This window comes from Orbicella franksi, chromosome 5, assembly GCF_964199315.1.
Source record: "Orbicella franksi chromosome 5, jaOrbFran1.1, whole genome shotgun sequence".
NCBI classification, from domain to species: Eukaryota; Metazoa; Cnidaria; class Anthozoa; order Scleractinia; family Merulinidae; genus Orbicella; species Orbicella franksi.
Window position 1 is genome coordinate 28,266,237 of NC_138149.1, and position 15,452 is coordinate 28,281,688.

At 37.2% G+C, this 15,452-nt stretch overlaps 1 protein-coding gene across 5 annotated transcripts; it reads left to right on the forward strand.

Annotated features, from left to right (window-relative positions):
• The first annotated feature begins 874 nt into the window (after positions 1–874).
• LOC145487681 (TRAF3-interacting protein 1-like) lies at positions 875–14,583 on the forward strand. Of its 5 annotated transcripts, none has more exons than XM_081466500.1 (20): positions 875–1,109; positions 1,194–1,262; positions 1,383–1,431; positions 3,381–3,490; positions 3,697–3,758; positions 4,159–4,294; positions 4,908–5,051; positions 5,540–5,605; positions 5,728–5,776; positions 6,378–6,401; positions 6,546–6,633; positions 7,345–7,431; positions 8,034–8,151; positions 9,139–9,178; positions 10,040–10,116; positions 10,898–10,963; positions 11,064–11,141; positions 11,993–12,078; positions 12,195–12,264; positions 12,731–14,583. In XM_081466500.1, exons 1-20 carry the CDS (start codon positions 987–989, stop codon positions 12,821–12,823), a joined length of 1,635 nt encoding a protein of 544 aa, XP_081322626.1. In that variant the 5' UTR covers positions 875–986; the 3' UTR covers positions 12,824–14,583. The 5 variants fall into 5 exon arrangements, with proteins under 5 accessions (XP_081322626.1, XP_081322624.1, XP_081322623.1 ...); XM_081466498.1 differs by having other exon boundaries at positions 876–1,109; positions 5,728–5,809; XM_081466497.1 differs by having other exon boundaries at positions 877–1,109; positions 4,162–4,294; positions 5,537–5,605; positions 5,728–5,809.
• The last annotated feature ends 869 nt before the right edge of the window (positions 14,584–15,452 follow it).

Below are 15,452 nucleotides of genomic sequence, written 5' to 3' on the forward strand. Positions count from 1 at the left end.
CGAACGTACGGGAAGGCGAGGTTACCGGTGAACATGGAAGCGAGGTTCCCTTCCTTGCGGGATCGGGTGGGTGGGGAAGAGAACTGGCAAGGAAAAGTAACAAGTTTACGTCTTAACTTCTTGTAAGCTGGGATTAAGACATCCAATTATCCTCCTTGCTTGCGTTAATGAGAATAATGATTGTCACATCATAACAGTTAGGAGACAACATAACTAAAGAAACATAGTCAGCAATTTTTTGGACAATTCTGTCCAAGGGAGAAAGGTGCAATGAGGTTAACCCTATGTAAAGCATCAACCCGTAATACAAGGCGAGACCACGACACCGGGAACTACGTGCCCTGCTCTTTTCTATAAGTTAGTGGGTTCTTTAACGTCCCCTGCTATCCATGTAACATTGAAGATGCAGGAGACGGGGCGTACGGTTTATAGTCCTTATCCGAGAAGACTTGAACGTCTAACCATTTGCAGATGTAATTACAAAGGCAGCCAGGAGCCCATGAGGCAGCACATTCTCCTCAGTTATTTTGAAACCCTGAGTGTTGGTCCGGTCTGGGGTTCGAACCCTCGACCTCCCGCACGCGCGCAGCAGACTGGCGCTCTACCAACTCTGAACTGAGCTAATCAGGCGGCAGTTAAAAATATGAAACAGTTGTATCAACAAAATTGAATAAGTTTGCTTTTTCAATTTCTTGGTGTTCCAAAATTGTTAATGTGACGCCAGTTAAGCCAGTGCTAGCAAAAAAATCTGAGATTAAGACATGTGTTTTCTGTTTTTCACCTTGTGAAAAAACGGGACATTTCCCGCGGCTGGTCCCGAACGTTGGCCGTCGATTTAGCATGCCCGAAAGGAATTTTGGTCTGTTACATTCCCCTCGCAACTGTTTAATGATGGCCGTCGATCATTGGAAAACAATTTAGCATTTTCCTCGCTTTCCAGTAGTTTTTGGTCATTTTACCAGTGTGGTAGTTAAGGAGGACCATCCATGAATACTGCAATAGCAAAGAAAACGCAGGAAACGTTAGGGAAGGTCATTAAGAAACCTCCCCTAACCGAGAAATTGCTGAGCAAGCCTCCATTCCGATTTCTTCATGACATCATTACCGAGGTACAGTGATTATTTTTACAAAAGTGTACTTTATTGGTCCTGAGAGTTTTTTTCTAAATCTCTGAGATTGCCTCAATTCTCTAGGTTGTCAAAAATACTGGTTTTCTCAAAGGCTTGTACACGGCTGATGAAATGGACTCAGCTAAAGTCAAGGTAAGCCAGCTATAAGTTTCGTCACTGAAAGCAATTGGTATAATTTTACCCCATCTCTTTCTTTATCCCTCCTTTGATGAATGATCTCTTGAGGTAATCGAACGATTGTTTCTTTTGAAGGAAAAAGAAGCAAAGATCCTTTTCCTGCAAAAAGCAATCGACGTTGTAGGTAAGACAGTTCGTGTCCTGCTGTTGTGTGTTGCTAAGAAACAGCGCTAACACTTCGTCGAATGGTTTTAGGGTCAAAATCCTTTTCGTCGCGAAACCTGTGAATTATAAATCATCTAGAATTAGATAGGAATAATTCTGCATGAATGTGATTTGACCGTGTCTTACAATGTAGCCCAAAAGACACGATTATTTCGACGAGAAAGCTTGGCGAATCTCGATCATATTTAGTCCCAAATACGAATTTGTTTAATGTCGCTTATTTTAGCTTATTTTATAAGCTTATATATTTTACAGTTAAAAGGATACCTGTAGATAAGTGGTTCTTGTTTTCATTTAGGCTAATTTTTTCCGGTTAGTGTCTGTGTATCGAATTTTGCAATTTGGTACAATTACGAAAATATTCTTGTATTGCAACCTCCATGTAGGATATTTTACGTTCGGACAGATGACAAACTGCAAATGATTCAAGCCTAATTCAGGTTGTTCCCACATTGAGTATAATTAAATCTCAAGTATACCTTAACTATCCAGTTTTGTCCGGATTTAATGTTCACGACGCTATATTAACAGGCAGGATTTGTTAGCGTAGTATTGTAATTTTCAATTAAACCTCAAATTTTATTAGTTTCTAATTTGATTCTAAGTAAGCTAGCCTGTTTTGTGTGATTTTGTGTTTTAAATACTGTCGCACTTTATTTCATTATTACAACTTAGTTATGGTGATTCTTGCAGATACATTTTAGTGAAATCACAAGCCAAACTTCCCCTTTAAACAATTGTCCCCTTATTAATTTTCAAAATGGACAGCATATATAATTTTATATTGATCAGTTTATGAATGTAAATAATTATTATATTGCATGCTAAAATGTCTAAATTAAGTGTTTATAAATCTTGCACTCATATCCAAATAATTTGGCCAGTTGAGAGATAATTTTTACCTGTTACCCATCTCTTCTGTGACTCAGTGTTCTACAATCTTGACCGGCTTGGATTGGAGTAAATTTGTGAAAATTTATTTAATTGCTTAATTGTTAATAAATCGATGTACAGCATTGTCAAGGCTATCCTGAATTAATTAATCATATCGTTATTGCAGAAACCAGAATTGAACAGCACATAGCTCAGTTATATAATTTTGCTAAGTAATATGATTGCAATTGATTTGTTGAGGAAGTATTAGGAATGTATGTGTATCATGTGTATGATTGCAATCGATTTGTTGAGGAAGTATTAGGAATGTACATGCATCGTGTGCATTATGTATGCATGTCACTTCAATTAAATTAGCACAACAAAACTAGGTGTGAAATTAGTAACCTTTAATCTTTCTAGAGCACTCAGAGTTTTCAACTTTCAGTTGACAAATAGCATTGTTTCCAACTGGTGGCTGGCGGCCAGCCCTCTAGATACCAGAAATACTTTAACCATATTATAATAATAGAGGCTGTGTCCTATTATCAAACAAATGGTTAAAATGGTTACACTTACTTTTACATTTTAAGTGTAATTTACCAATTTTTTGGCAAATATACAGTGTAGTCCAGATGATAAACAGCAGTTTATAAACTTGTACTTAAATAAAGGAAAATGCTCTGCTTATCACACCACTTTTCCATGGCAGCCACTAAATTCCATTTACTTACTGATTTCAAGTGGATAATACTAAGTAAACCAGGGCTAGGTTGTTCGAAAGCCGGTCAACGTTAAGCCAGGATTAAACGTTAACTGAAGTGTTATTTTTTCTTGTTTAAAAATGTTTTTCACCTCTAACGTTTGGTTTAGTTTTAGATTACTACAGATCAGAACTGATTGGCAAACAATATAAACAGAACACCCCACCAAAACGTTACAAAACTGAAATCAAAATTCTCGCTAATCCTGGGTTAGCTTAATCGGGCTTTGAACAACCTGGCCCAGGTTGATAATTGCATCATTATATTGTAGGTATGATAAATGGACAGCTGTCTGTACGTCCATCAAAAATCGTGGCTGGTCATGAACCAGAAAAGACAAATGAGTTCTTACAAGCAATTGGTATGGCAATTTTGAGCAAAGTAAGTCTGTTTACAACTTCTTTGTATTCTACAAATTACACTAATTTTATGAATTTCTTCTCTTGGCCATTTTTTGATCATTTTAAAAGCTTTTTCAGTTTTGCACCATGTAAAGTTGAATACCTCAAGATATGTGAAAATTCATTAATTGTAAAATCTTGGAAAACAAAAAACTAAATTTGTTTAAAATGTCCCTTCCATTGTAGAAAAGTAGCACTGATGCAGTTAAAAAGGTTCTGGCAGGAGAAAAGCCTGGAAAAGAACCAAGGTTTGTGTAAAACTTTACATTGATATGAAAGAAAAAAAAAATGAATTAGGAATGAAACAGGAAGTGGTTGTGGTACATCCATGGCGTTAGAATCAATTGATCAATTCACCCACTGTTTACATATCAATTTGGAATTTGGAATTTGGAAAATGTCGGGGGTGGGGGGGGGGGGGGAGAGTTGGAGGGAGAAAAACTGAAGAACCAAGAGAAAAACCCCTGGAACAATGAAAAGAACTGACCACATGACAAACTGAGCCCACTTATAACACCAGTTCCAGCACTCAAACCAGTTCTGAACCACATTGGTGGGAGATAAGTGCTTCCTTCAACGCACCCCCCTCCCTCCCCGCTTCCTGTTAGGGCTGAATAGAATCATGTTTTGCATGTTATTTTTATGCAGCAGTGATAGCAAGAGAAAAGAATCCAGTGGAAGCAAAGACCGAGAAAGCTCAAAGGAACGGGACAAAGAGAAAAATAAAGAACGAGACAGAAGTAGAGACAGAGAAAAAGAGGATGACAAAGACAAACGAAAGCAGGTACTACTCATTTGTATTAATATTACACCAAGCAAAGATTAATGCTATAAAGTGTTACGTGGTTTGTTTTTTTTGTGATTCATATCATGCACCATTTTAAATAGTGGCTTTTCTTCCATTGATTTCATTTGAAGCAGTTACAAGCATGTGCCAGACATTGTCTTCAAACTTATGCATAACAAAATATACAGAACTTCCTGTGGCATCTTAGGGTATTTTGGAATTTCCCGTCTTTTTTTCTCTGAGGGCAGGAGGGCCCGAAGACTCTATAATGTAGAGAGATGTATCATCACATCATCACAACACCCCTCTCCTCAGCCCTGGTATGAGGTTCACTTCCAAGTAAATCAATTCTCCATAATAAACAATATTATAATAGACAAAAGTTTCCCTTAAGTTTATATCATTGTCATCCTTCTTATGAATATGTCTTTTGTTCAACTTTACCATTAATTAATTAATTAATTAATTAATTAATGTTTTTTGTTAGTTAACAAAATTAATGAAACATAATTTGCTGTATGTAATTACTTATTCAGTAAATAAATAACCTTTAGCTAGGTTGTGGTGAGTTTTATAAGTGCTTTCCTGATTGGAAAATTTCCAATTATAGGGTGACTCCTCTAGGAGAAAAGAGAGTTCTTCTAACAAGACAGACAGTTCAGATAAAAGAAAACGAGATGATTCTGCCAAGAAAGAAAAAGAGAAAGAAAGAGACAAGGAAAAACAGTCAGATAGAGGAAGAGAAAAAGAGAAGGTATGACATCATAATTAATTGCCCGGCTGTGAAGATGACTTTGTTTGCCTGGTTTGATCATCTAGAGGGAAGTTTTTTCTAATAAAGATGTTTACTTCAAAATGTTTTGCCCGCCTGTGAAAATCAGTTTTTCTCCTGCTGAAAACATTAATGAAACCCCTGGTGTACCTTTCTATTTTTCTTCCTTTGTTGTTGAAGAAAAGAAGTTGTGTAAGAGATTACATCACATTGTTGAACGTGATGCGATCTTTCGTGAAACTTTTCTCGTAATTTGTTCAGAAATGGTGAGAACTATGGAGCATGACATTTCTTGCCGAAAAAGCAACTATAAAGACGTATTTTAAATATCAGTGGTGATTTTTATGTCCTCAGAACTTCTAACATACACCTAAACTTGGTTGACCAGTTTTTGTCTTTTTCGGTAAAGACCTGCCAGTGAGTGTTAGAAGCACTTCTCGTCCATGCCATCTTGTTTATTTCTTTAGCAGCCAAGAAAAGATGACGATGTTGATGGTCTTGATGGAGGAACTGCTGTCATAGATGGGGAATTAGAGGTACTACTTGGAAACACGTCCATTAGCTTAACTTACTCTGTTGTCCATAATGGTTAGTTTGCAAAGTAACATTTACATATTCATACTTCAATTGAATGACTTGCCTTTTTCTCTGTTTACAGAATGGAGAGGTACCTCCGAATCGCATTCCAAGACCCTCCTCTGCCAAAGGTCAGAGACGAAGACCATCAGGGGAGGGAGAGGGTATGCTTGTGTGTGAAAAAAGTGATTTAATGATTTATCTGGTGGATAGCGTTATCCACCCTTCAAACCACTGGGGCCAGGCTTTTAACCAGATGAGCATCCAACTCCCTTTGAACTCATTTAACAAATTTGGAAGCACTTTTAATAAATAAATTCTGAAAACCATTGAAAATACAAATAAAAGGCTTTTACATGTCACAAGAACAATGGGGTCTTTGGTACACTCTAGCCGAATGCCTGATTGTAATAGGAGGTGAACATACATCTTTAATAGTTTTAATGGTATACAGATTTGTGTGTCTAGGGAATTCAAATACATCGCTATTGATGATTCAGTCTATAGGATGCCTTTCAATTAGCAAATTAGATGGAAGACAAGTCACTGCAGTGTTTATAATAAGAAGAGAAACTCGCTTATCACAATATTTTCCATAGATTTTGGCCATTGCACGCACAAAATTAAAAAGTTGCAAGACAAATAACATGACATATTTGCACTGTGTGACAGAACCTGAGACCTTTTAAGTTTTTTTTTTGTCTGATGTGTGATTTTCTTTTTGCCATGTAGATCTTCAAGAGGGTGAGAGTGATGGTAGGTCATTTGAAAGATTGACAGTATAAAATTTCATTAGCACTTACCTGGGTGTTTATGAGCCCACAATGGGAGATGTATGTTTTTTCTGGCTATTTTGTGATCTTCTGGTTCTTAAGCTTTTCTTATTTTCGTAACACCTAGGCCCACATGCAGAGGAACAACCCAGACCAACTGAACAAATGAATGGGGTATTAAATGACGATGAGCTTCCTCCTCAAGTCATAAAAAGGTAGGAATAAATTTTTTTTCCAAAAAGCACTTGTGTACAAAGGAATTCTCTTTTCGACCTTACTGTAGGAGTGTGAACCTGATAGTAGTGGTTAAAGGAGCTCAGTCATGGTTTGCACGTTTGGAAACATTTAGCCTAAATTTTTCAAATTTGTTGTTTGCAATCCGTGTCAATCTTCGCCATCCTTGACCATCCATGTTCCTTTATGGTTTATTATTATCTCTTTGATGTTTTTCTATCTTAGTAAACTATTATTTCCTGGTCTCCTTCCATTTAAAGGAGATTTTGTACGTGGCCAAAAAAAAAAGACAAAACACTGTGACTGAGCTCCTTCAAGGTTTCTTGGCAAATTTTTGTCCAAGTATAAAATAGTGCAAAGTACAGTGAGCACTCTTGGTACTTATCAATGCTTTATTTCTCTTGTCAATGATGAGATGTGTACATGTAATTAAAATTTGCTCATTAAGCAATTGAAGACTGGTACACACAACTGATTGCCGCATCAAATGGTATTTGCTGTCATATTCAATATCTACTATCCATTCTTCTTAAGTATCTGTTGATAGTTTCAAAGTGTTGCTACAATGATATTGATACAGAGAGGTGTCCCTGAAGACAGACAATTTGGTAGGTTTCTTAAACCACTGGGTTCCATTGTTCTGCATTGTTCTTGTTGTAATAATGCCAAATTTCACCCTTTCTTTTTAACAGTCGCAGCATAGCAAGACCAAGCAGCGCAAGACCTGCCCCACCCAAGATTAAGAAGCAGCAGGAAGAGCTTGAAGACCAGATCGCCAGGTAGAGCAAACACATAAAATAGTACAACCTATCAAACAACTCAGGACTGATTTGTAAAGCATATGGCATTTCTGTTCTTTCAACCTGCTTCTGAAAAATGACATTGCATTTACTTTTTGCAATACTACCATTTGAAGCAAGTTATGTACTTGAAATAAGTAAGCACCTTCATTCAAAATGTGGCTACAAGATCTATTGGTGATGAGTTTAAATGTTGTATTCTGTTACAGCCATAATCAGGTTTGCCCTTTGGGCATGCTGTCATTATGACTTACTACCCTTAAAATCATTCTCAATAGCCCCCAAATGTTTCATCTCTTTCAAAAGTTCTGCAATGTGAATTTCCTCAAAAAATATTTTCCAAAACCTGAATCCCTTGCTCATTGGGCAAGTGAGGGACAGAACGGACTAAATCAACTGCAAAAATCCACCAGCCCTGGGCTATCGGACAGGGCTTTCTTTGCAAACTGATAATGCTCAACAGTAACTGTTGGTCATGGTCAATTACTGAGGTAAAATCTTCCCACGATTAATTCAAGATCCTGAGGTAACAAAGATAGGCAAATCCTAGACACATATTTCTTTATTTTCCTTTTTTTTAGAATTGGTTCAGGAAAGCAAGTTGCAAGTGTTATTGTTGATGATGGCAAGGATCAAGATGACGAGGATGATACTTTTGTGGTTGAAGATCCAAATGCAATTCAAAATGATGTAGACTTGGTTAGTAGTCACTGAACAGTTTGCTAGCCTTTAATTTGTGGTAATTTCTTGTAACAGTGTACTGTGGACATACCAGAAAAGGAAGAACTACTCTCCCATGTTTCATTTCACGTGCCACTGTGGCCTTAACAATCCACAGTACATGGCATACTGGAGTGAACCTTTCCAGTTTTAGACATGTGTCACTAGAGTGGGACAGGTGAAAAAAAAAACAGTTGGCTATAATATCTTGTACTAACCTCACAACTATTTGCTTCAGCCCCCCAAATTTGCATTACTTACAGTACTTCTGTAATTTGAGTTTCATGAAAAAAACATTCCTCACAAAACTTTACTTGCCTGCTTGGCAAGTGAAGGACAGATTGCACTAGCCTGACTGCAGAATCTACTAGTGCTTTGCTATCAACACAACTTCCTTTGCAGGCTGGTGGTAGTCAATCAATCAATCATATTTTTTATTTCTTAAAGTACACTTCACAGTTGGAGTGGTCCATGAATAGCTAGTGCTTGTCTAGGCAGGCCAGTCTATTAATGGTTACAAATGCTTTTATTATTATTATTATTATTATTATTATTATTATTATTATTATTATTATTATTATTATTATTATTTTTATTATTATTATTATTATTATTAATAAATAGAAAAACGGAAAGTTAGGAAAAAGTGAATAAAAGAAAAAAAGAAAAAGTGGGAAAAGAATGAGAAAAGAAGTGAGGGGTTATTAGGTTTAATAGATAATTGGTAGTGTCCATTGCAGCAATTATTTGGGTCATCACCTAACACTTACCACTCGAAAATGATGACTGAACAGATGGCTAACGTAGTGGTGGATTGCAATTGATATTGACTGCGTTCATGGACTGTAGAATTCCTTGACGAATTTTTTATTTCAAACAACCAAGCATGCATTTGATTCTATGCACACAATGCTGTTACAACCTTGCTGAAATTCATACTTGTAACTTTATTGTGAAATGTTTTAGGCCCCAGCAGGAGAAGTTGCAGAAGATGATGGTGAACATGGTAAGAGCATTATTTTATAACTTTTGGTTGTCACAATCAAAACTCTCTTGGGGGCTCCAATTTAAATGTGACAATGTCAATGGGCCATTTCCAAGTTATCTTGTGCCTCTTTTCCAAAACAAGTCCTTGGGCAAAACCTTTCGTATGAAAACAAGTTTGATTTACATTAAAATGAGCCTCTAGGCAGAACACATTTTCATATGAATGGTTTCGCACAAAGACTCATTTTGACACAGAGGCAAAAGGCAACTCGGAAATGGCCTATTGTTATAGATTTTAAAAGTAGGGTTGGTACAGGTGCTGGAAAACCTGGTAAGTCCTGGAATTCTACTGTTGCATTTTCCAGGACTGGAAAGTCCTGAAAAAGGGCTACTGGTCCTGGAAAGTTCTGGAAATCTGTTAAACTCAAGTAAAAAATATGAAATGTATGGCAAACAGTAAGGAGAATTAACATTGAGATCTCGGGAGTGAAAGGGTTAATGTGAATTTTAGAGTCCTGGAAAAATCAATCTGAGTCCTGGAAAAGTCCTGGAAATTTGTTTCTGAAAAAGGGTATGAACCCTGTAAAAGGAACAGGGTGTCATTTTGTGGCCATAGTTCAAATTCATTCTCATCCCGAAAGACCTAATTCCTGTAACTGTTTTTTTTCCTGACTTAAAAAGTTACATATTAGATTACTCACACAGGGGCTAATTGACAACCTTGATTTAAACACCCTAAGCCATACCACAATGACCAGCATCCCCATTACCTTAATATGGGAGTCTCCTGTATTCATTCACAAGTTATAAATATCCCAGATGTAGTAAATAAAGCAACACACCTACTCTAGTTATAATTTCCAGTGCGTTTCTTTTCCAGGGGGTCTTGTTAGGAAAATTCTTGAAACAAAGAAAGAACTTGAAGGTGGTGGAAACCAAGAAGCAAGACCAAAACAGGTGAACTTCTTATGTTTGCATAGTGCATTTTGTGTGATTGTTGGGTATGTAATGAAATCTAAAAAGTTAGTCCGTTAATTCATCAGGTCGAAATCTGCTGCTAGTCTGTAACTTCAGGTGCCACTATTTTTTTGTAGGCCATTTTTCATGCTGCTCGCCTGGAACAGGCTATTTTGATGCAACAAGACTTTGGCTAAAATTCCCAATCAGACTATATCCCAATCAGGCCTGTATCCATGCTGTACCATCTGAATTTCTGTCATTTGTTAGTGACTAATTCTACAATTAACTGAAAGCAAGAATTGTTCCATTTGTTATAAATTTTGCAGATGTAATTTTGGGCTTCTCATATCCTAGTAAGAGACAAAAATGAGAGTGTGCTAAATTAGGCTGTCAAAATGCAGAATGCAAAAGCAATCCGAAATTTGTAGTCATAAAATGAGTTCAAAGGAAGGTGAAGAATGATCATCATCAATTGGAAAGAAGAAGCCTGAAAAAAAATGATCTGGGCTTCAACGGGTTGAAGCCCTGATTTTTTTCAGGCTTCTTCTTTCCAATTGCTTAAATTGGAAAATTTACTGCGATGATCATTCTTCACTTCCATCTACAGCCACAGTTCAAATATGAATTATTTCATATATACTTCACATCAAAATGAGTTCAGGTCAGTCACACCCACTTCAAACCCTTTTCCAGCGGCAGTGTCTACCCACACTTGGGCAAAAACAGGCCGATAGGGTGTGTAATCCTTTTTTAAGAGAAATGCTAAATCCTTTTGCAGGAAAGACAAGCACCAATCATATCTGATGCTGCAAGAAGAAAAGAAAGAGAGCTCGCACAGAAAGAGGTTGGAGGAAATAAAACTAGATGCCCAGATATCTTGTCTATGAACACCAGCCTTTAAAATCTGTCTACTAACTTGGTTTTGCTGCTTTTTAATTTTACAGATAGAAAAACTTAGAACCAGTATCCAAACACTGACTAGAAGTGCAAATCCACTAGGAAAAATTATGGACTATATTCAGGTATGAATAAATAGGGAAGTAGGAATAAAATAAACAGTATTTCGTTTTCACTTGTTGCTGCGCAAACGCAAGCATAAGCGCAAGCTTACATGTATGCTTGCACTTGTGCTTATGCCTGCGTCAAGGCCGTTTTCACGGTAAAATAAGAATTACTGTGTTTGCGGTTGTGCTTGCGTCGCTAGTGAAAACCAGGCTTTTTCTTTCCAAGAATTCTTATTACCGCTAAGGCATAACACAACCACAAGGATATTTACCACACGTGGTTATGTTTGGCAAATGAAAATACTGGACCACAGTCCAGATTACCTTGCGCCTTATCAGTTTGGATGGTTTGGGTGATTTTGCTTGTGCTTGTGTTTGCGTCGAATTTCGTTTTCACTTGGGTCATCCCTATTGCTTGCGTTTTTGCTTGCGTCGCTAGTGAAAACCAGGTTTAACCGTTTTGAGAGAAAATCAGAAGTTAGGATGTGCTCTTCAGTCTCTCAGGCGAGCTTTCTTGTCTTTTCATTCTCATGTGGGTGTGTTCCTCTCCAGAGAGTAGAGTGGAAAAGATGTTTTTCTGGAGCGCAGAACGAATTTACAACGTCATGATTCATGCTTCTTCTATCACTTGAAGGCCAGAATGAACTATGTTGAATTAGCTAGCACTATTTGATCTGCTCAGACTGTGTAGTTTATCACTGAATTGGAAAAAGTCTCAGGGACAATATCTTACTCTCCGAGATTTTTACTTCACCTTTCCTCCACAGAGTGACGGTTTATTAAAGGAAAACTGGATTTTCCAAAAAGATAATTTGATGAGTTTTTAGTCGGGTTTAAACATACCGCTTTGGTTCTATTTTTGTTTACAGGAAGATATGGATAGCATGCAAAAAGAATTAGACATTTGGCGGAGAGAAAACAAAGAACATGAAATAGCGTTAAGAAGAGAAGAAAGGTAATAAAAAAAGTAGTTCAATGCTTACTCTTGGATTTGTTTTAATTGGTGTTTCATGCTGCCTTTGCTAATAGTCATTCCGATATGTTTAATCTTTCTCGTGTTTTTGTTTACAGCATAACAGAAAGTGAGATCGCACCCTTAAAATCACAGCTAGAAGAACTAGACACAGAAATAACAGAAATGGTAAGACTAAAGGTTGTCTGAATTAAATTTTCTGCTAAGGAACAAGTCTCTGAAGTCTCCGTCGGACGGAATCTATTTTTAAGGTTTTTTTCAGACGTCTTTAAGCAACATCTTATTCGCACCATCTTTTGATTGTGTTGTAAGAAAAAAAAACAGTACTTTGCTTACACGTAGGAACAGTCCAGGCCTTTGCGTTGTCGTGAAATCTTTATCTCAGAGCAAAGACTTGGCTTCTCTTGGCGGTAACTTTGTATTTGGAACTTCGTTAGGCGATTTAGTGGTCCAAATGAGTCAAGAATTTATTTGTTTGGCATATGGGGTGAAAAATGTGATGTCTGATGAGGGGGAGGTGTTACGTTTGTCCCAGTGGACCCGGAGTGGAACAGCCCTTCGTCTTTCGAGCTATTTTTCGTGCTTTTCAGGCGGCAATTCTTAGCTGAATGTGGTTTTTCTTGTCTTGTTTCAGGTCGACAGGATAAGCACAGTAAAGTGTAACATCTTGAGAAATGACGAAAAGATTCAGAAAATGCTCTCTAGCGTATCATTAACATCAAGATGAAAGGGACTGCAATGGTGCGGTGCTTGTAAAAATGTAAAATAATGCTCCTTGTAAACAGCACACGGAGCTATCAGTGTACAAAGAAACTTTCGACTCGAGTATTTATTTTACCAAACAATTCCTCTCCGTGATAGGGTCTTTGAAAATCTAGAGTTGACAAAGAAGATTAAGTGAAGACCTTTGTTTCTTGAGGTGAGGTAACTATGAGGCACCAACGATATACAGGCTTTAAACTACTTTAAACTACTGCCAATTAATATATGAATAAAAATTTGTATCATATTTCAATTCCCCTTTGCTCACCTTAAAATCCTACCTCAGAGAACTAAGACAACGGTTTTTTGTTCAAGACAAGTTGCTAGAGGTTTGACATTGCTTAACGGTGCTATGCGACCGGGAAATTTTTTTTTGCGCAGTTTCTGGTGATCGCTTTTTCATTGGAGGTTAAGTGAAAAAGGGTCGTAAAGTAATTTGATCGCTTCCTTGAGGATTACTCAGCAACCGCAGTTGTTCCGTCTCTGTCGATAGATCTGTTCTAAAGAGGAAGAGTGTCGCGTCTAGCATTTGTTGTTCTGCAAACTTTGCCGTTGGTTCTAATCGACCTTTAAAGACTTGCTTGTCCCAAAAGCTGTTGGGAACTTTCAATCGTTAAATCTTGAAAAGAAAAAATCAAATTACATGTTTAATGAAGATCGAGCCAAAGTACAAGGGGATACAGGGTACGCCATAATGTGTAGTTCAAAACACTAAGTTAACGTTAAGTTCAAAGCCATGTACAGTTTTCACCCGTAAAATTGTTAGAGATTTTATTTTCCCTTTGCACTCTCCAATCACCGATTACTCACTTTTATCTCGAGTCGCTTAGAATATTTTTAGGAACAGATAACGATAAAATGTTCATTTTAATTTCATTTCTTGGTTGAATTATTTCAGTCCCTGTGATTCCTCAAAAGGCTTATCTGAAATCGTTGTCGTCTTTCATCTTGTCTTGTTATCATTTCCATTTCTCCCTGGGAAATGGAGTAAAATCAAGGCAAACTCGTTTCTGAATCTCGAACATCAGAGCGGAAAAAATTAGATTTATAGTCCTGCGCAATAAAAATATTCGTAAAGACCTTTTTCATGTTTATCTTGTTTTTCGATATCGGTTGCCTTGGATTAATTCACTACTGTATATTTCTCCGCATAGGCCCTTTACATAAATGACTATCAATTTTATTGTTATTAATATTGATATTAATATTATTATTATTATTTTGTAAGTATTAAAATTAGTCTTGCTAACCTCGTTTTTGAGTCGACAATTCAAAAGAATTAAGAATTTGGTGAGGTAATTTAAATGCGTACGAAACAATTTTAAATTGGTAACCATTACTGAAAAGGGTCTATAGGGACGATTAAGAATGGAGAGAGATTTCCAACACTTTGTTATCACATTTCTAAAAGGCCGCCTTTGCTAATGTTTTAATATGATCATTTCCTCGTTACCAGGCTACGAGCAGTCCCTGTGATTAATCGTGCAATGCGAACTAAGTGCGCACGGCTACCTTAGGGACAAGGCATTTTAAACTTGCGCATTCGTGAAAAATAGCAAGGGAAACGCCAAACTCTTTTCATACATGTCATGACCATTTTATATAGGTACTATGAGAAAATACTATTATTATGTTAATGTTCTGTAACTCTGCAGTACAAGAATAACTTTAAAAAGGTTAAATATTTATGGTCGTGTGAAGAATTAAAAATCTGATGTTCAATTTAATGGGCTTGTTTTTTTTCTTGTTTTGTTAACTTTTATTGAATTATTCATGCCAAGAAGGAACAACATTAGATGAAGAAAACTTGCAATATTTAGAGAGAAAGCTACATCAGCTTTGGCTGGTTTTGGAGATGTTGATTTTTGTGGAGGGAAGAAAACCGGAGAACCCGAAGAAAAACCCTTGGAGCAAGGCGAGAACCAACAAGAAATTCACCACCCATATACAGCGCGCCGAAATCGAACCCGGGCCACATCGGTGGGAGGCAAGCGCTCTCACCATGCTCCCCTCAACAATCAACTAACTCAGTTAAAACGAAAATGCAAAACCTGAGCGCTAACATTGATGTCCACACTAAACCTGTCTTCCTGAGCAAGAAGACTGGTGAACTCTTTACTCTGACCGGAGAAGAGCCCTCCTAAAGGCGTGGTCCATAAAAAAAATTGCGATGGAGTTCTCTGCAAAGCTTTGAAGACGAGGCATGAAGCACTTTAATGGTATTAAATTGCGTCCGTTTGTCGATCTGTGTGCATTGTTGTTTCTATTATCAGCGTGTAAAATCTGTCATAAAGCAAATGAAGAAGCCTAAGCCGTGTATTACACTGTAATAAAAAAATCTCCGGACATTTGAGAACACTCGAGATAATGTAGAAAACACGAGCAAAAGGCGAGTGTTTTCCACATTTCCCTTGTGTTCTCAAATGTCCGTCGTGTTTTATCACAATGTAATACACGGCTTAGGGTTCTTTATAAAATTCTTCACCGGTGGATGGGTGGGGCAAGTCAGGCAATGGCGGATGGCAAAACAAACACTGGACCTTGTACAAGCTACGTTACCTGAAACCCCCATACACTTGTACTCAGACTCCCAG

Excerpts from the sequence above, each read along its gene's own strand:
- LOC145487681 (XM_081466496.1), top strand. The coding sequence starts at position 987 with ATGAATACTGCAATAGCAAAGAAAACGCAGGAAACGTTAGGGAAGGTC. Across the intron at positions 1,432-3,380 it reads AAAAGCAATCGACGTTGTAG|GTATGATAAATGGACAGCTG; the intron begins GTAAGACAGTTC and ends ATTATATTGTAG. Across the intron at positions 5,052-5,536 it reads GAGGAAGAGAAAAAGAGAAG|CAGCCAAGAAAAGATGACGA; the intron begins GTATGACATCAT and ends TTATTTCTTTAG.